Genomic DNA, 21,294 nt, shown 5'->3' with positions numbered 1-21,294 from the left:
GCAAAGGGGCAGGTCCTGAAATGTTTCCATCACTTTCTTTAACATTGTGACTGTCACAGGGTGAGGTGGAATTGTCAAATTTGCTTAGGAAGTTTCCTAAATCTTGAAGTGACACGGAAGTATTTCGTCGGCAGCCATGATGGGAGCTGTTCGGATACTCTAAATGCATAGGAAAGGAGCTTCAATGCTTCCTTTCCTATCTCCTTCAGCATAAGGTACACTGGATTTCCTATGCGAAGGAAGGGGGATATAGACGGCCCACAATTCATTGCGGCAGCGATATTTAACGTGACGCGCCGTGCACCGATTCAATCCAAAATAGACCAGAACAAGTAGAAGAATATGACCCAGAAGTGACGCACGTCATCATGTAAGTTTCTGTTGCATATGAGGCATTTGCATCTGATGTCACACGCTGGTAATACAATCTTTGGAAATTCGTAGTTTCTCCACGGCAGACGCACGTCAATGACATCGGCCGTCGCGTGGTGACGTGGTGTTAGTGAAAGTCAAGTCGGACTCTCTGAGAATCGCTTCCGGCTTTTCCTAAGTCCTATCAGTCCTCCTTTACACCTCTCCTTGACCTCATGACGTTTTTCACTGAGGTCAAGGAATAGTAGATAGGAAGGACAATTCGACTGCTGTGTTTCTGGGTGCCTCCTCTTCCTCTTCACTCATTTTTATGCAGTAATAATAATGCATGGGTTAGGCATATGTAGAGGATTAATATCTACAGTATGAGGGTGCAATTTGGTGCAGCTTAATGAAGGTATGAGCTCTACTGAGGGACATTGTAGTTCTTTTTGCTTCTATTTGTGTTCTTTTATACACCCAGTGACATCATTAGGATTAAAAAAGGAAAACGGATTAAGTTCATGTTCATCCATGTATGCCAATGTGTAAGTAAATATATATATATATTGTAGCAAGGTTACGAGATTCTAGTAGTGTGCATGTCTGTTCCTCCTCGTACACCCAGGTTCCTCTTTGTCCTTTCACAGATTCTTTTGCCAATCGAACTTCCTGTAATTTCCTCAAATAATGAATGGCCTTAAGTCTGTTCCATTTAAACCAATGTCCCTTATACTTTCTCTTCTCTTTATAACTCTGGAGGTATTTTTTTTTTCCATGTCTCAAACTAACTTAGTTGCTAGATGGCTGACATTCCCAGTATTCTGTAGTTTGTTTCTCTCCGGTGTTTAAAGTTTGTTTTATGAAAACTGGGATTATTTCAACGCCACTGTCAGAATAAGACACTCTGCTTCACAGAAATAACCACCTACACCCGACTTGGATAACAGAAGGAGTGTATCATCTTCATCATCCCTGTCGTGATTAATGTTGTTGTATATATTTTTTTTATATATTTTTGGTCTTTTAAGAAGTCTATTTTGCATTGTTCACAGGTATTTTTGTATAACACATAAAAAGACCACCAGGGGGTTGCGGATCAAACCTTGTAAGTGTGTCACTGTGTGAAAGAGTTCTCCTCCGCACTGCTCAGTCGCATACAGAATGACGGAGGGGGTAGTGAACTGAGGCGTGCAGTGCCGCTAAGACCGACAGATAATTCACCCTTATTGCTTATTGATTGTCACTAGTTTTGTATTGGGGCGATGTGACCGCACTATTTAGTTGTGTTGCGTTCTTGCTGTAGCCCTGCTGTCTGACGGGAACAATGTTGTTCACCCTGCTCTGTGTTTTTCTTCGTGTCCAGATCCTGTGGTTTCGACGCGCAGTTCTTGGCGGCCTGACAACCTGCACTGTGCTCAACATCCTTTGGTGAGCGCTTTATTCTCTCATGCTCCTGCTCTTTAGCATATTTATTAATAAAGTGCTTAAAGGCAATCGATATCTATTACCTTGAACTCAAGTTCGGGGTTTCAGAAACCTTTAATGTCGTACTCTTTAAACCATGTTGTGAGGGGGGGAATCCCTTGGCCGTGGTGCCCATGTGCAAACACAGAGAAAACTGTATTTGATTCAAAATACCATTTACCACATTCTCTGAATCCACTCGTGCACCATGACGGAAGCCTTTTTCCCCCCAGAGAGCACCGTCTCCCAGGGGAGAGCACCGCAGGACACTCGCTTATGTCTGTGAATGACTCCTCTTCTGTGCAACCTCCACACAGGCTGAGGGTCAGGGATTAGGGAGGGAGGAAAATCCCATTTTCCCGGCTTTCTTGTGGACAGCCGATGTGGATTGTCCTGCCGAGGAAGCATGGCCTGGTTTTACAATGTGCAATTTCTTCCAGATGTGGAGATAAAATTGAAGAACCCCCCCCCCCCTGCAATTTATCAAGTGATATGTGATGATTGAACCATGATAATCACACGTGACCACACTGCTTGAGCATCTGGGAGTCAGAGAGCGTTTGCATTAGCCGAAGAGACAGGACTCTTGTAGACTGTAGTCAGACTGCACTTGTCTGTACAACACTATGTAGATCTTACTCCCTTCAGTAAATATCATGCAATCTTAAACAGTGATGTGAGTTGACGTAGTGAGGCTAACTCTGTTGTTCTGTTTGTACTATATGTCAGTGTGTGTGTGTGTATGTTGTTTCGTTATTTAATTTACATCGGGGCCAACTTGCTGCATCTTGTGTTTTAGTGGGGGGGGGAGAAGAGAAAAATCACATGCATGAAATGCTCACATCTGTCCATTATGCACACACTTACCAGTCGAAGCGGCTGGATGTTTAGATGTGTGCGTGTGTGTTTGGACTCGTGAGAAAGAGAGCAAATTCAATGAGAGAGGAGAAGAAGACCGGTGGAGCACGCCATCGATTTTACGCGTCTGAGTCCACTTACTGGTCACGCAGCTCTACTCAGCCGTGAACGCAGTTGTATAATGTCTTTCATGGCTCTGTGGATGCTTCGTCAAGTCTAAGGGGAACTACTCAAGTATCGTCAGCCATGTACCTCAGCTTGGGGTTGGAGATTAAGTTTTGATGGGGGGGGGGCTCGCATTACAAACTCTGGATTTAGGTTTTTTTAAAAGATATCACCATTTGCCAGGCAGGCGATATGCAAGCTAGTTGAATCATGGGGAGTATAAGTGGTTGTGATCACACAAGTGTCTCTCGCCTTCTTAGCAGAAAAAATCTTAAGAAAAACAATACTCTCATCAAATTGACCCATTGACGCCACAACATTAACTAGATGAATCTTACAGGGTTGAATTGAATGAGTTGGACAGGGCGTCATATAGTTCTGGGTCACTAAAGACTCAAGGTGCAGGTGCACGTGTGCCACACACTAATAGTAACGCCGACAACACTACATGCATATCTGATCCTTTGGACGCTCTAAGTCCATATCCTACATGGACCCCCAGCCGAACCCACACGTACCCTAGGGGTGGGCGATCTGACGATCTGAACGAGCAGCTACTTTTGTATTACTCTAGATTGTAGAGTAATGTATTTGCTTTAGTAAAGCATATCTATACTTATTCCACTTCTGCTGAAGACAGTATGATTAAATGATCACTACAATCACTGTGGAAGCTCAAGTATTGTGCTGGTGGTGGTGGTGTTAGTTTTTCTGCCATGAGACATGCTCCTTTTTGTTTGGTTTGGCAGATTGCGATTCTATCCCGAAAGATCGTCAAATGATCTTTTTGGCCCCGATCGCCCACCCCTAACGTACACATCATTAAACCTCGCACTCGCTGCCAAGGCTCCATAACACCGAGAGCTTTCACTGCGGTTTCGGTCTGAATGCCGCGGGTCTGTATGCTGCAATATCTGAAATATGATGCTGCTCTTACCTCTGACAATCTCCTCACTGACTTGTTTGTGTCTGTCTGACCTTTCAGATGATATGAGGTGTTTGGACGTTGACTTCGTGGCCAAATTTTGCAAATATAAAATGAACCGGCGATCACATTCTCAACCCAAGGGGAACGCTCCGTAGCGCCGCTGCGTGAGCTGCACAGCCGTGACAAATTTCACTGAGCTATACCCAACTGGTTGTATCTGACCTTTGGTGTACACTGCCGATCAGCTCCTGGCGAAACAACTTACAGCAGCTCCGCACAATAAGTCTCTCTCCTCTGGGATACTTCTCTGAGATTTATGAGCTCCGGGGCTGCATTATTTTGTTTTGTGTCCAACCCACACACCAGATTCTGAAAGCAGTGTTGCGTGGAAAAGCAATGCCCTATAATGGCAGTCTTTTCTTTTTTCCCACAGGGGAGCTCCATTTATCGATTCATGATAACATTGCAGAGTTATTTCAGTACCGAGTAAACAGGCGTTACTTGCTCCCAGCACAGAGACGAGAAGCGTTCGGTCAACACTTAAGCCTAGATATGTCTTTGCTCTTAGTTCATTAGGAGCGTTGGTCGGACAACCACAGCTCATTTCTTCTTCAAACTAGTGTTATTTCACATGGGTTATGTCCTCTCCTCCACTTTTTGGTGTCCGATCCGATACCGATCCTTCAACCTTGAGTATCTGGCGTTACCGATCTGACACTAATCCGAAACAGTCTTTTCCCCACTCGTGAAATAAAATATTAATAATGCATTGTGCACTTTGCTTAACCTAGCCGTCTAAAACCTCATCCTCAACTGTGAAACAAATAATCAACTCCCCTAAAGGAAGACATACATAGCCATCAACATGACTGAGTTATGGAATACTGCTGTTTTATTTAGAACTTTTGGCAGAACTTCTCACGGTCAGCATCATTCAAACAAGCAAAAAACTAATTGAACTGTAAGCAGTTAATTAAATAATAATAAATTAACATAAAAATATGATGCCGGAATGTCGTTGAAGGCTTAGTAGATACGTAAATAGGCATTTATTTGGTATGTTTACAGTTTAATTTAGTTTAGTAGATACTTTATTTAATGTATCAGATCCGATTTTACTTCCTATTTCTTCTTATATCCGATCCAGTCATTTTGGCCAATATTGCCCCGATACCGATAAGGAATATCGGATCGGGACATCCCTAGTCGATACATATGTAAGACCTGCTGTGGATGCGTACAGTGAATATTTTAACGTTTACTCCAACATTTTACCTGTAGATAAAAACCATTAGAAAACTAGACAGATACAATCAAGCCACAATTCAAGAACCAGTCAAAAATATAGAATGAAAGTGGCACACAATGAACAATCCAAGAGAACTTGTAGGATTCACCAGTTTTCTGTATTGTTCTGTCAAAGGTAAAGTAAATGATTCCAAAGAAATGCTGTTGGTGTTCAGCAAACAGCAAAACAAATACACCCCTCCCTTCAGCCCCCCGTATTCGTGGACATTTATTGTAAAGGCAACAACATAATGGCAAAATCCGTCAGGTCTTGTACTGTACAGCGTGGGTACAGTTACTCTCTCATAGATGAAAGCTAGTTATTTTGATTTTACAAAACAACAATGACAGAAAGAGAGCACCGTACATTTTAAGCTAAGCCAACAAGGAAGGTAACACAACCAGACTGGACAGCTAGCGGACCGTGAGGAAAGATTTGAATCTCATTGTCCAAAATTCACGTCATATATTTTGTACCGACTTATATGGCAATCGGGAGGTGTTCATAATGCTAATGATCACATCTCAAGAACACGGGCATCCTCATGAACAGGCGATATTCATTAGTCAGATGTTGAAGTTCATGACCATTCATTTGTATAGCGCCGCATCATAACAGACGCTATGTCATCGTATTTGTGGCATTGAGCAGGTCTAGACCTTACTCTTTAAATATTTAAAGAGTACATTGTTTACAACATTTTCCCATGAGCAGGCACTAAAAGGAGCAGGCAAGCTCCATTTTAAGAATTGCACCAGGCTCTGGGTGGGCGGACATTTGCGTGTCGCGCGGGATCATTGGGGCAGTAGGTCGTTTGACATCGCAGATCCAGACTCTAGAGCTCCATGGAGGCAGAAATACCTGCAGAAAGTCACAAGAGGAGAGAGACATGGGATGTGAATGGGTACAAACGGGGAGGCCGGAGGAGGAGAGGGGAGCGACATGCATCATGGGAAGTCCCCCGGCAGTACGGGCTTACCAGCATATCCAGGGGATATTTCAAGGCAGGCTCGAGCAAGCCCCGACTTTAAACTTTGTCAAAAAGAAAAGTTGGAATTAGACCTGCCAAGGTGAAATGAAAGCTCACACCCTGAGAGCGGCCGAGTCATTCTGCTGTCCGGAATTGCCGGGCTCTGTGTTACATTTGTTGCCTTCATGCTAATTTCCCGACTGCATCCGAGCCATGTATATATATATATATATATATATATATATATATATATATATATACAGTCACTTAGGGCCACAGCTTTCATTTGCAATTCATTTCATAGACATCAAGATCTGGATGAATTGCAGCTGCAAACTTAAAGGTATTTGATAATAAATACGAGACGCACATCTTTCACTAGCTCCCTGTTTGTTGGCTGCCTGAGACGACAAACATTTCACACCGTCTGATGGCTCAAAACTGTGATGGAATAACTGAACACCAAAGTTTAAGTCATGCGTTTGAATTGAAACCATTTGTTCCTCGAAGTTTGTCACAGTTTGTTACAATGTGTTGACAGAAAGCGGGATGGCTTCCCCTGCCGAGATGCACATCCCCTCTCTCCCCTTTCCCTCTTTCGTTCTCCCATCACCCTACTTCTTTTTGGGGTCCCGTTCATGCCTTCGCGTCCTGGTAAGCAGTTTCCCCTGCCTCCATTTTTCAGACCATAATTTTGATTGATAATTATCGTCGGGGACATAATTCTGCCGAGCCACCCAGCAGAGTGAAAGACTAGTAGAATAAAATAGAAATGGTCTGTTGTCGGGTGCAGTCGAGCGGGGGCCACGACAAATGAATGGATAAATCTCTCAGGGCTGCACTCTGCACTGCCGATTCGCAGAGACCAACCGCCAGTGCCGCAGAGGGGGCAGAGAATTTACTTGTCTGTGAATTCCTTTCCCTCTCTTGCAGCCTGACTTTATGGCCTTCGGTTTTCAAACAGAGAACTTTTCAAACAGAGAACTGATTCATACTCTGTTTCCCAGTGTCCCGGTTTTTGTTTTTGGAAAAACGTTCAAAGACTAGCTGTACCTTAAAGGTACGTCGGGCCGACTTCCACCAGACCTAAACACCTCGACAATCCAAAAGGGAAATCCCTGCCGAGCAGAGCCTGGTCGGGGTCGCTGATCCGCCATGATCCTTTCCCACAATACACACGTCTGAGCTGCTAATGAAAGCACAGCAGTTGACACGGCGGTCACAAAGATATTTTCATAGTGTGGGTTGATCCGGTGTGAACATCAACAAATTAAATATCCAAGACTTTTGAAGTCTATCATCTTGTACTGTACGTGGTGCAATGTGAATCTAGATGAGATATCAACTTAATTCTTGGAAAACAGTTGACAAAACAATTACATATTTATTATAAGGTTTATTATAAACTTGTAAACAGGGCCGATAATAGTTTAATTCCGGGGTATTTTAATTACCTAAATGTTCTTATGGCTGATATATTGAGATATTCAGGGTAATATTGGGTAGTGCACTACAACACCATCTGCATCCTTGCACTGCAAATCTGCAGAAGGTCTACTGGATCGGATTCATGAATCTGTCATTACAGTGTTTGCAGGTTAAAGCCAGGTTACATTAGTCCGACAAGGGGAACATCCATCCATCCATTATCTATATACCTCTGGCTGAGGGGGGGGCAGGAGTCAATTCCAGCTGACATATGGGGCGAGAAGACCAGGGGGTACACCCAGGACAGGTCGCCAGCGTATCACAGGGCCAACATACAGAGACAAACAACTATTCACGGTCACATTCACACCTTTGGTCAATTTAGAGTCTCCAATGAACCTGACCCCAATGTGAATTTGCCAGCCAATTGAAACGCAAACGCTCGCTCAACCGCCGGGGAAGAAGCAGTGTTTTTACACAGACGCCCAAATTGAATGGGTTCCTGTGAATAAACTGTAAATGGTTGACCTGGGCTAAGGGGGGAATTTGAGCAAGTCGACAGTTAGCACACACGTGGCATGGTAAACCTCCATAGCTCCATTATCATTCCAATTTATCTGCAGAAGAAATATTTGCCACGGTTTGCCGATTGATGATAAATCATTTCGGCGGACACGTAAGGGACGATCATAGACGGTAAAATGGGCAAAAGAAATCATAAAGTAGTTCAAATGAATTATGTATACACATTTCTACATGAGTAGAAGATGGCCCTATTATGATGAGAAGCTGAAGTGATGTCGATGGAGAAAAGAAGTCGATGTGTGATGATGTCAATCACACAGAGAATTTTTTAATTCACGATCATGAGAAATATTGAAACAGCGGGTGTGTATCGTCACAGTCTCCTCGAGTTAGAATGAGAAAGTCAATCACTGTCAGTGATTCTGTCGGGAATCAAAGAATCTTCATTGAATACAAAAGAAGCTCCCATGCTAATGGGTCTATGTATTTATTTATAAACCCTCCCTCAGTTTATCAGAACGGGTTTTTATTCGTCACTCTCCTCTGAACTCTGTTGTCCCAGTCAGGATCCTGTAGAGTGATCAGATTGGTCGGTAGTTGGGCCGGTGACAGGTTTCGGATTCCTTATCTCGAAACCTAACCGGCGCCGGAGAAAGGTTAGGCCATTCAGCAGCAGTTACCACGGTGATTTACCCCGGTAATGTTGCGTTCACCCCAGACGCAATGTCGCTTTCCTTGCGCAGGTTCGGTCGCGCAAGTGTCTGCGCTTGGTCGCTGGAACATTTGTGCTTGGACGGAAAAACCCAGGGATGGACCTGAAGTCACCTCGATAAACCGCGAAACCCTGCTCCACGGCACAGGTCTCTGGCGTTGGCCGAACAGAGCTTCATGAGTGAATCAGAGCCGTAAAGCTGTGTGCCATAAAACAAACACAGTGAGCTGAAAAATGCTAAAACACTCCGAAAGGCCTGCGGGGAACAGCCGCGTCGGGGTGATAATTCTCTGTGGCTTGTTCACATTACACATTTATTTGATCCATTGTTCATATAAAAAAAAAAAAAAAGTTGATTATTGCGGCCTGCTACCAGTGGTGACTAAGCAAGTGTGTGTGTGTGTGTGTGTGTGTGTGTGAGTGTGAGTGTGTGTGAGCGTGTGTCTTACTTCAGATTCGAGGCCATGTTGTATCTCTGTGACAAATGACCCTGTCTTGCGACATCCTCCTGAACGAAAAGGATGCTTGCTTTTGGTCCTTTCCAGAGAAATGCGCCCTTTTTTTTTTTGTTGTTTTTTAATCCTCATCTATTCGTGCCGTGTAATTCATTTTGCCCTGCCCCCCTCCACAGTCAGGAAAATTTGCTTAACGTTACGTGTGTGCAAGTCCATATCTTGGATATTGTGGAGTGGTACACTCAGTCTTCATGTTGTCACAGGGCGACCGTTAACTCTAAAGTCTGTCATGCTGGGGCGGACATTTTATAATTCACGTTGGGATTGGATCAGACAGTGGCTTTGGGACACAACACGCTGCGACAAATAATGTGTAGAATGGAATGGCAGCAAATGAAGTCGCTGTCCGGCAGCAGCAGACAGCTATTCTTCAAATCTGTTTTGATCAAGTGTACGTAACTCATGGGACGCGTCGCCACCTAGCACGGTTTACGTTCATCCCCAGTGCCCCGGGAGGGGGCAACAGAGAAAGCGTAGAGGAAATGAAACTCAATCGGAAGGAGCGCAGACCAGACCTTCCAAAGTGTGAGTCCACCGATTCCAACGCTGCGTTTCATACCACTCTACAGTCGACTCTCACCAACACCAGCAGCTGAAGAAGAGCAATAAAGCTTGTATCAACCAGCGTTATACATGAACCACGTCTTGTGTTTTTGTGAGGTAGCCCAAAGACCGCATGTCACTTTGAGATGAGACCCTGCCGAGATTGCGCCCTGCGTATCCTACATTATGTCGCTGGCAGCTCAGGCGCCATCATGCAGTACAACAAAGAGCGTTTGCCGAGAGAGACGATGAACACAACGGTCTTCGCTGAGACAGTTGTATTTGTATGGAATAAATACTTATAGAGACATGTGAATGAAATGAAATGGATTCTTAAGTGAGAAACCCCTCAAATGCAAGTCAGAGCCAGACAACGGGCCAATGGAAGGAGGCGGCCTGGTCTGAGGAAGCATGTCTTAGTTCACACGGTCTGGACGGCCGGATACGTGCGCGCCGCTTACCTGGGGGAGACGTGGCACCAGGGTGCACCATGGGAAGACTGCGAGCCGGCGAAAAAGGTCGAGTGATGGTCGTGGCAATATTGCGCCGGGAAACCTCGGGTCCTGCCATTCATGTGGACGTTACTCTGGCGCGTACCACCTCCCTGCACACTGTGGCAGACCAAGTACCACCTCTTTATGGAGACATCAGTCCCGAATGGAAGTGGTCCCTTTCGTCGGGATAATGAAATTTGAACTGCATATATCACATGCCTATTTATTTTAGCGCGTAGGTTACGTCCGGGTTCGGAGGGAGTTGGTGGAATTCAGTTCCATAACAGGAGTTGGGGTATATGTGAGGTATATAAGATATAAGACATGTTTTTTATATATCGTGCCACTTGCTGTTAAGTGCCTTTTTCTGTGTATGTTTCAGGTGCTGGGCAGTGCTGGAAATTGTTCCCCAGACATCGTTACCAGAGAGGCGAGTGGCAGTTGAGACAAGCACCCGGCCTGACGCCGGCGGCCCACCCGCACCTCATTCCGCAGCCCCCCCTCTGTTGTACTCCAACATCTCACTAGAGGAGTGAGTCTTTACGCTCTATGCCTTCCTCTCCTCCGTGTTTGTGTCTTTCTTCTCAACCAACAATCTTTTTAACCACAATTCTCAGACATCCACGTCCACAGCTGTTCCTTTTTACTCTTCGGTGCTGCAGTGGTCAATTTTGCCCTAATAGATATTTTGATTATTCAATCAACTTAAATTGGAATGTGTGCAATTTTCTTTCCAGAAGGCTTGCAAAATTCATCTAAGGCATATTAACATTACAGCAGAAAACTGCTGCTTATGCAGGCACCTCTCCATTATTGCATGGAGAGGTGTGTTGCTATAGCTCTGCATGAAGAAGGTCGGCTGTGCAGTGAAAGTTCAAATTTTAGCATTGGTGGTTGACTCTGGAGTGTTAAATACTGTACCAAAGTACGCGGAACACGCAGTGCAACGGCCTTGTTCTTCCGCTGTAATGTGAATAAGTACTAGGAGTACATTTGCGTTTGCGTTTTTGTCTCCATATAGTAGATTTTCACTCTGTAGTCGATGTGACTAACCCAAACCACCGTGTTGCCCAGAACACAACCTTAATGCAAAAGGGGATTTCTCTCAGGAGATGAAACGATGGAATACAGCTCCAACTCATCCTTTTATGGCTTAAAAGTCTAGTTTGGCACTCAGAACCTCGATCTCGAAAAACAGCAGTGGCCAAAAAGTGTTGAAACTCCGTTTCCACTCGCTCGTTTGCTCTGGAATTTAAAATAAATGAGAAAAGAAAAGAAAAAAATGAGGACTGAAAGGCAGACTCTGAAATCTGCGGTGTCTGGACCGTGACGAGCAATTTCCTATAAAAGCAACTCCTCCAAATAGTCCTCCATTATCTCGGAGGTTTGACATATTATAAAATGACATCAATTGATATCAGGCCAGTCCTTAAATAATTTGGCAGACACGGGGCTCTTTTTTAATCCATTAGATCACCCACACCCATTCTGAGGCTATAAAAAAACGGCGAGCGATTTCCATTTCTGATGCCGCGGTAGCTTTTTAAAGGTGACAAGTGACGATATATCCACCGAGAAGTGCGGGAATGTGCACAATTAACAGTTCCCGGACCGAATATGCACTTGTTTCAAAATCATCCTTGGATTGTAATAGCTCTCTGGCTCAGGCTGTCCATTTCCATTAAATATTCTTCAATTCCACTGATTTGTAGAATGGCCGCTTTTCATTCTGATTGCTTGGCATGAATTTTCATCTCTGTGTTATTCTCCCCCCCGCCTTACCCATCGCTGTTCAGTGTTCACCTCTTTAAAAAGCACAGCTTCTGTGACCTACATGGCTGCGACAACCTCCGTGACAGGTGCTCTCCTCCTCCTGTCAGCGCCAGCGGCTTTTTTTAATGGACCAACATTGCCCCCTAGTGGGGAGTTTGTATTATTTATGAATTCCTTTTTCAAAAACAACATCTAGTCTAGAGGCTTCAAATCCCAATCCTCTCACGCCGTTCTCCTCCTCTGTTGAGTCTTTTAGAGCAGCCGTGCGCCTTTAAAGTGGTGTTAGAAAGAAGGGGGTAATAAGAACAAACCCAAAGTGGAGACAGGGGATTTCCCCGCCTCTCCACTGGCGTCATGTCTGCCGTCACTGGGATGACTAACAGCATTTTGCTCTCAGACTCTCTGCAGCTCTCCGGACACTTGGGATTCTTGTGGAGTGTTACAGCCATAGGTGATTGGGTGTGATGCACCCAAAAAAAAAAAAAAAAGAAGCATATCCACCTGTTGCTGAGTCCAAGTATACAGAGGACTGACGAAGCTGCTTTAGTCCTCAGTAGTGTAGACCTCCCAATATTACCTGTAACAGAAATAAATCATTTGTGGGCGTCCGTCTGCCGCGACCGGTTGGGGAGAGAGGAGAGAAATGGGGGGGGGGGAAGTGAGAGAGACCAGGAACAGTTGTGTATCCGGCAGACTGGCAGACACTGCAATGATGCAATTGATAATAATAACAATTTTTATTTAAAGCTGATGATTAAAGTAGCAGGGCAGTCACAACCATCATCATAATCACGGTCATAGTCGATTATTCCCTCTTCCAAATTGTCCTCCAATGTCTCAGGCACCACGTGCAGGCTTGTTCATCAAACGTGTGCTCTCTTCCCTGCATGTGCTCGTGTGGGTACAGGCTCCTTTATCCCCCCCCCCCCCCAGTATGCCTTATATGTCCAACACTAGTTTCCGTGCTGTTGCCAGTTGTTGTAAAACTCATTTACGAAAAGGTAACGGTGAAAATCATCACAGCGTTGAAGAAGCCTCACATCGCGCTCCTAGACAGGACGCAAGTCTGTTCATGTCCACCCTTGTCCCTTCTTGAGAGGAAACGCAGAATGCGACCGATGCGGTGTGCGCAGTTATCAGAGGCTTCGTAGTGAGTACCTGATTCTGCCCCTCAAAAATACTCTTTAACCCAAGACTGCCACTGTACTAAATAATATCCTGGTAAACCACCATACACAAAATGAGACGCAGCAAGAGGGCCAGTTGACAGTGATTCATATAACCAAGTTCATCACTACATTGTAATTCAAAGATATCGTTTGGTAACTCTGTTTTTTTAATACTTAAAGGGACAGTAACTGATTTTGGAGTTGTTGTTGTGGCGGCTTTGCGGCTCTGATCGGGCCGCGCATCCGCGATCCCCGGTATGGGAGGCCGACGCACTAACCGCTAGGCCAAAACCGCTGGCACGTCTCTCAAGGTGCCGCCCGTGATGTTCACGAACTGTACTCGCAGTGTTGTGTGGTGCGGTCCGCACCGTTTTTTTGTTTTTTTCCGATTTCACACACACCCTGGGCTGAGCCGAAAGGCGACAGCTAACGAACGGTGAGGAAATATTCGCCGGTTTTCACAAATGGTGTATTGCTCTGGGATCGCTGACTGTCCCTTTAAGTGTTTAACAGTCCATTGCGGGAAATACACCAGGTTAAGTTAAATCAACTGAAATAAATGTGAGTGAAAAGTTTTTTTGTTATTAATGCATTGTGGTAATCAACCGTCATTAACGGATCCTCTTGAGCGTTTTTATATGGAGTCATAATTGCTCAATAACGCAGAACTAGAGCAACCAGACAGCGCAGAGTCTCCTAACGGCACGAGTTGACTCTTAGTGATTACCTTGTTTTCCGAATGGGAACGATAGCGGACACTCCATCAGCTTTGCTCACGGGGCTGACGGGAGAGTTTCTGTTATTTGGAGACAGGATCACCGGGGGCTTGTTAGGGTCAGGCCTTGTTTACCAGAAGAATTAGTGAAGCTGACATCCAGGCAAAGTGAGTTCAAAAACAAAGTTCAAGGGACATCATCGAAGCAAACGCAGCCCTGCAAGAGAGGAAGGTTAACAGGATACAGAGGGCTCCGACAGTTTGTCCCGATGTAGATAATTTAAATACTGACGATGTTGATCCATTTGCAAGCTTTTTGAACGATTCTTACCCTTTGAAAAACATGGTTGATAATGTTTAATGATTAAAAGTTATATAAGGGTCGATCCATAATCGTGGGTGTCTGTGGCTCAGGAGGCAGAGTCGGTCATCCACCAACCCGAAGAACGGTGGTTTGACCCTAAATTGCCTCTGGCGACGTTTCCGGCAGTGTACATACGGTATGAATGTGATTTTTTTTTTTAATGAGGTGCTGTATGAATGTGTGTGTATGGCCGGATATGACTTGAAATACAGTCCATTTACAGTCCATTAAATCCACAGGAAATGTCCCGCAATAACTCATCTCACTTTTATGAATATGTTAATGTATAAACCAAAACAATATTTTATTATTAATACTTTCAAAATGATCAGAATGACATTTAGGAATGAACGGAAACTGAAAACAAGATGTCGGTAATGTTAATAATCAGTACACTATTTATAATTCACTGTAGTCTTGGACTGTACTTTGATTTTTTTTTTTTATTTATCTGCCTCTCCTTTACACTTTACGTCCAGTTTTCCTCCTTTTCATCATCCCTTTTCTTCCAAAACTGGCAACAGGCTTAACAGGCAGTAAAATAAATGAATTGAAAATACAAAAATATACATTTTGTTGTGCACTTTTCCTCTGCCAAAAAGCTTTAGTTTCCAGTCCTCTTCTTCTTCATATGTGAATATTTTAAAGAGAAATCGGTTGTCAGTCAGCCCGGAGAAAACGAAAATCTGAATTTCAAAATAAGAGTGCCTCAGACAGCGGAGTATGGCATAACATGGTGTGTGTGTGTGTGTGTGTGTGTGTGTGTGTTTGTGTGTGTGTGTGTGTGTGTGTGTGTGTGTGTGTGTGTGTGTGTGTGTGTGTGTGTGTGTGTGTGTGTGTGTGTGTGTGTGTGTGTGTGTGTGTGCGTGCGTGCGTGCGTGCGTGCGTGCGTGCGTGCGTGCGTGCGTGCGTGCGTGCGTGCGTGCGTGCGTGCGTGCGTGCGTGCGTGCGTGCGAACTCCTGGGAGATCCGCCACCTCATCGGTGTTCATCAGAATGGATGAGGGCGATGTCTCGCGTGTTTTCGTGCGGGGGCATTCGGGGGGCAGAGGTCAAACAGTGAATCCGCACGTTGCCTCGGGACAACCACCTGTCATCACGGCACCGCAACAGGTTGAACGCTTCCCAGCCCATTCCCATGCATATTTCTATAGAAAGCTGAAATGAGATGCTGCCACTTGAACCTTAACTGGCGACCGTAGTTCAGTCTAGTTTTAGACTGAAGTGTTGTAAACAGGGTGATCCTTGGAGGTGCAAAAGTTTGAAAGGGAACCTTTTTTTTAGCAAACTTACCTAACTTGTTATCTGCAATACGAAGCTATTGTGATGCTTCAGCAAAGAGTTGGCATATCATTGGCTGAATATATCTGTATATATATGTGGAGTCGCAGGTTGCGTTTGAAAAAGACCTGGCATCCAGTGTAATTGTGCGTTCACGTGCTCTTCCCTAAGGTCCCTAAGTTTCCTTGGTTGTGAAGGTGTGTTCATTTGGGAACATGGGAAAAAATCATAATGTGAACAATACTGTGTATTTAGGTGAGGCAGGCCTATGCTGTATGAATAAATAATACATATTATTTGTTACTAATCTAGGTCACTCTGTGAACAGCATCTAACAATCAAAACTTAATACTATATCAGAAATATAGTTATAATGTTAGCAACAAAAATTGATATGCAATCAATGTAAATTTGCACCATTTATTTTCTGTGCAGCTCTTTATGGGATTTAAGGGATTATAATGGCTTTGTCAAACTCGTCAGTTTAAAGACATGTTTTAAAAATATGTCAATATAACATGTGATTTTGTAGTAAACATCTCACATTACTCTTCTGTGATAAAGCTTCACTGCAATAGGACTGACAGCAGTACAAGAACGATCGGTTGAGCTTTCTCGCATCATCACAAGGTCGTTGACAGTTTTTTTGGTTGTCCTATGAGTCGTCAACGGAAGACGGAATTTAAAAAATCAGTTTTCTAGCAAGAGAGAAAAAAATTGTTTTCAATAAATTCAGTGAATGTTACATCTAGCTAGAGAAAACATGTTTTGAAATCATTCAGTCGACGTGAATCGAAAAAACGTGACAAATCCTGTCAACGCTTAAAAACATTTGAAATAGATTCAGTTCATGTTCTTCAAATGGTATACAGTTTGGTATATCTGCGTCCGCGGTGACTGCGAGCTGCAAATATGAATCGCCACATTGGTTGTGAAGGGGCGAGCTGCCGACTGCAACGTTTCCCGAGACCCGGGGACGGAGCTCTCTGTCTCGGCGGGGGGGAAAGCGAGTGGTAAGATAAAAAAACCCCTTAAAAACTCTGCGACTACAACGTCATCCGCAGGCCGCCGGAAGCTCGATGTTGACGCGCGCATGCCATCGTCACGTATGAGCCCACGTCCTTGCATATTTCCAATCTGTCGCCCCTCCCACCGCGTACATCCCACCAAGTGGGGCATCCGCAGTCGTTTCTGAAGCCTTTTTTTTTTTTTGTCCTCCCTCTGGCAGGCGTTTGCTCGGTGCCACGGACAAAGAGCTGGGCCCCCCGACGGCACCGGGCGCATTATCTTTGGCGATTTGAAACACCACGGTGCACACAGTGTGTCATGACTTTGCCGCCGCCGCTCGTCCTCTTAATTAGTTCTGTCTCTCCGCGATTCCGCCCCGCTGTGACTCGGCATGTAACGACGCCGCAGCTCCAGGCCCCACCGGCTGCCGCGGCAACGGCAGAGGAAGAGAGCCGGGGGGGGGGGTAAAAAAAGAAGGAAAGGGATTGAAGAGCGGAGCAGATGTGAGTTATCGTGGCATGATGCGGGGATATTGTCAATTCAGGTCCCATCTGATGCCTCATGGAGCAACGCCTACCAATATGCTTTATGAAGAAATATAATAACCGCTGCTGTCAAGCCCACACGCACACATTCATTCAGAGTCCAATGTCTTGGAAGTTATATATATATATATAGAAATAGATATCTGAATCTATTTTGTGAAAAAGAAACCTGTTGTTGATTCCTTCTCTCTTCAGTTTCTGTAGGTCTAGTTTCTTACCTAGCAACTAAAGTATTTTTAATATTACCTGGCTAACCCAGTGATCTAAACCTGGGATGATTTGATACATCTGCAGCTAGATTGTACTTTTCATTTTTGGACTGTGGACATTTTAAAGCCTTGAGTCCAAGTGCGAGTTATTGGTGCCAACCTTAAAATAGAGGTGTAATAGTTTTGCCAAATCAAATGTAATCAGATTCACGATTTACAGTAAGTCTTGCTTAAGTGCCTAAGTGTCGTATTACCAGAGCTTCATTGAGGGCATTTTTAATAAGTAACGTGCATCGACCAATGACGACGAAAAAACGCAACAGTTAAAGATGATATGATCTCCACTGGATACGCTCAAATAGTTTAATCCTTCCTCCTCTAGGGATTGCGACTCTCTGTAAACCAAACACTACGGCAGTTTGGTTAAGCGGGCAAACAACTAATGGAACCTGCAGCACATTGCAGCAGGGGCAGACAAATGGCCCCGAATTAGAGTTTAAAATGGAAAACACTGATTCATAGTTGGAGCGCTGGTCTGCCGTATGTCTCGCTTCCCCTTCTTTGCCTCATTTAATATTTAGGACGATATTTTCCTCACACTGTAGTTTTCTTGTATCTCCGCGGGTGACCCCCCCCCGCCACCGGGCTCTATTCCATCGCCTCTTAATGAAGATTAATTCATGTGGTGGGCAGGATCAGTGTTGTAAGGGAGGAGAATTTAGTATGAGACCAGACTTTGGCTCTCTGCACACACAGCGCATTGGCTTCAGAAAGTATTTGAGAATTCAATTTTCATGTCCGGCGAATTGTAAATGGATGATATTGTCATTTTTTTTTTTGACTGTTTGGTTCGCACAAAGTAATCCGTAACGAGAATTGGAATCTATTTGCAGAAGGAATTACAACTCAAAAACTCGGATTCCTATTTCCTACCCCTTTCGCTGTGGCGAACTTCAAACTGTCGACCGGTGCATCCTAGTGTCCGCTACTCCTCCTTACGAGTCCGGCACTCGATCGGCGGCATGAAAGCGTGATATAAATCCTCGTCGCGCCGCACAAGCTCACACAAGGCTCAGCTCTTAAGACATTAGACCTTCTTGTGATTGGAGTTAGTGGCTCTCAATAAGAGCGCTCCTACTCTTATTGAAAGTACTCTTGGGTTAGAACATGGTCATGGGCATCGGAGATGCTCTCTACAGGGTCTTTGGTTGGATACTTGAGGCTTTGTATGTCTCAAGTAATAATGGGCAAGTTTCAAGTCAAGTTTCCAAACTCAAAATGAGCAGAAAGACAGTTGCCATGATTCATTATTTTCGAAGTCAATGTAAACTGTCGACGCTTACACCGTATGGTGTCGCCAATGCCATCCATCCATCCATCATCTACCGCTTTAACTGGAGCCAGTCCCAGCTGGCATTGGGCGAGGGGCGGGGTCCACCCTCATACTAACTGTATTATTATCTACTGATAATAATACATTTTTGGTTCATCTTAACTGACAACATAACATTGTTGTATAATATCACATTCCTGGTGTCGACGAATTTTGAGATTGGAGGCTGGTTAAGATCAGGATTCACTTTGGTATGGGTGTCTTTATCATATCTGAGAGAGACAGAGAAAAATAGTAGGAAATTAGAGACAAACATAATCTGTCTCAATAGAGCATTTTGCTGAAGAATTCTAATTAAGTGCTTCAATGTTATCTCTCCAATCAGATTATTTGCGTCATTAGACCCCGTGAATACAAAAATCAAATCAGATTATTTGCGTTGTTGGACCCGTGAATACCAAAATCAAATCAGATTGATATTAACATCGTAACATTCAGAAGCTCAAGTGAGAAAATCATGGGGAATTTTCCATTTCACATATTAAAGCTCATATTTGTGCACTGGCTGCTTTTAAAGGCACAGACCTTTTCACACGTGAAAAACAAAATGAGTTAATATGCAGTGTGAGATGACGCCGTGTGAAACAAAAGGGCACAACATTCCCATTTCATATTTCAATTGAATATATCTTTTTCACATGAAAACAAACGTTGTACTTGTTTTTTCGCGTTAGTTGTCGACAACATCAATCCTCAAGTGAAACTTATTAGTACAAATGTATTTTCTGCCTCCTCTTCTGCCCACTGCTGGTCTGCTGCTTCCTCGTAGTTCGCCGTCTTTAGAAAATGATAATGATATCTGAGTTATGTACTCACTGATTCAACTGCTCCAGCGTGTCTTTATTGTCACTATATCGTGGCTGTCAGACAACAATATTACGAAATTTACGTGGCAGTTCCCTGCGGCATGACAAACATTAAAAAAAACAGTAGACAGTTAAAAGACAAATACAACAATTAAAGACAAAATCAAAGCACGATAAAGTGCCGCACGACGTGCAAACACGGCGAGCAGCGGCAATACAAGCAAACGCGGTGAGGGACGTGAATTATTTGTTCCTTATTTCACTTTTTGAATTGGATTATTATCGTGGTCTTTGCGAGGGACGCGAAAGCAAAAAGCCCCTAACCCTGATGGAGACAGTCTGAGGAGTCTGATATCAGACGGGTGCAGGGGCATCGGAAGCTGTTTGACGTCGGGTACCGGTGTGGGGAAGTAGCTCGGCAGCTCTGGAGCGTCCTCTGATTCACCCGTTCTCTTGCACGTGTGTGTTCTCCCCGTAGGTCAGAGAAAGCAGGGGAGATCGCGACCATTCCACTCACAAAGGTAAGATTTCCTCACCCCTCATTGTCCGTTTGTACCCGCGCGGTGCACGTCAGAATGCATCCGGGGCATTACCGAGCGGCAGGCGTTTTGGACCTCCGTCATTCCTCACGTGCACACCTGTGGGATTTTCCCCGCAGTCCGTGGAGCCACTGAGGCCTGTGAGCAGAGCAGGGGGAAAAAAATTGACGTTCCCATAACTGTGTTCATTTTGACTTGAGGCATATACTGCCCTGGTTTAACTTTGCACAGTCTGAAAGCAGAGCAGCAGGCGCAGGGTTCCTACTACTTAACCATAGGTGTGGCCCTGGCGTGAGATGCGATAAGCCAATCGGAGCGTCATCTCCCATCCCATTTAAAAAGTCAGGTCGTTGCTACGAGACGCAAATCTCTGACACAAATGCGCCACTACGTATGTGTTGTTTTATCGTTTCCTTTCCCTGGTCCTGTATCTCCAGCATTTTGCTTTTCTTCATCTTGTGTATTAATCACTTACCTTCCATTGCACGGTATTCGTATTTGTAAGTCACTTTGGCTAGAAGCATCTATAAATAAATGTTGTATTATGCAATTACATTTGTGTTTCAATCTGTTAAATTGGTTTATTTCTGGCACGTACCGACAGTTAATCAGCGTTCAGTTAATCCCCCCCAAAGTTGCAGTTTATATCCATGTGCGTCCGGACTCATTCAAATATATGTAGTGAAGACTCTGAGGGGAAGTCATGAAAAGATATTAAATATGTTTTATCATTAGCAAATGAATGGGAGCTCCAGCCGCAACTTCAGGATGCATAAAAAAAAATTGTGCAATCATATTTTTCCGAGCAAATGTAGTTGCTGCGAAGTTGCCATGGTGACGTCCAGGGATGTCTTCATCTTTACCTCATTTCCCCCCATGGATCAATAAAGTATTTCTGTTTTCTTCATTACAAATAGTGAAGACTAATTTTGTAACGACTTAACATATATTGGCATTGACTGGGACAACTGTAATACCTACAGTGTGCAGTAGTATTCCGTGCAGTATGAGCAGGGCCAGATTATCGTTTTGCGGTGAACTCGACTGTAGTGGTGATATGACCAGGGCGTGCGTGGGGATTCAGTTACACATGAGGCCTCGCCTCTGGCCAACAACTCCGTCAGCGAACAACTTTATTATTATTTATTAGCCGCGGCGGCGGCGGTCTGGGCCTGGCCGACCGACCACGCGGCGGTCAGGGATGAGACCCGCTGGTTCTCGGAGCGGTGACGTACTCTCCTTCAAAACC

The 21,294-nt window shown here is 44.4% G+C and overlaps 1 protein-coding gene across 5 annotated transcripts in view; it reads left to right on the top strand.

Annotated features, from left to right (window-relative positions):
- The window catches only part of si:ch211-51h4.2, a 74,665-nt gene that overhangs the window by 49,228 nt on the left and 4,143 nt on the right, over positions 1-21,294 (top strand). For 4 of the 5 annotated variants that reach the window (XM_035647077.2, XM_035647078.2, XM_035647076.2 and 1 more), the window contains 3 exons: positions 1,718-1,782; positions 10,627-10,776; positions 19,985-20,027. In XM_035647077.2, coding sequence (XP_035502970.1) covers positions 1,718-1,782; positions 10,627-10,776; positions 19,985-20,027 — 258 coding nt within the window. The remainder of the gene's footprint in view (positions 1-1,717; positions 1,783-10,626; positions 10,777-19,984; positions 20,028-21,294) is intronic. The other variant, XM_035647079.2, reaches the window with a different exon arrangement.

The sequence above is a fragment of the Scophthalmus maximus genome, chromosome 13 (assembly GCF_022379125.1).
Source record: "Scophthalmus maximus strain ysfricsl-2021 chromosome 13, ASM2237912v1, whole genome shotgun sequence".
In the NCBI taxonomy this organism is placed as follows: Eukaryota; Metazoa; Chordata; class Actinopteri; order Pleuronectiformes; family Scophthalmidae; genus Scophthalmus; species Scophthalmus maximus.
Note: the sequence above shows the minus strand (reverse complement) of the source record. Positions and strands in the feature narration are given on the sequence as shown.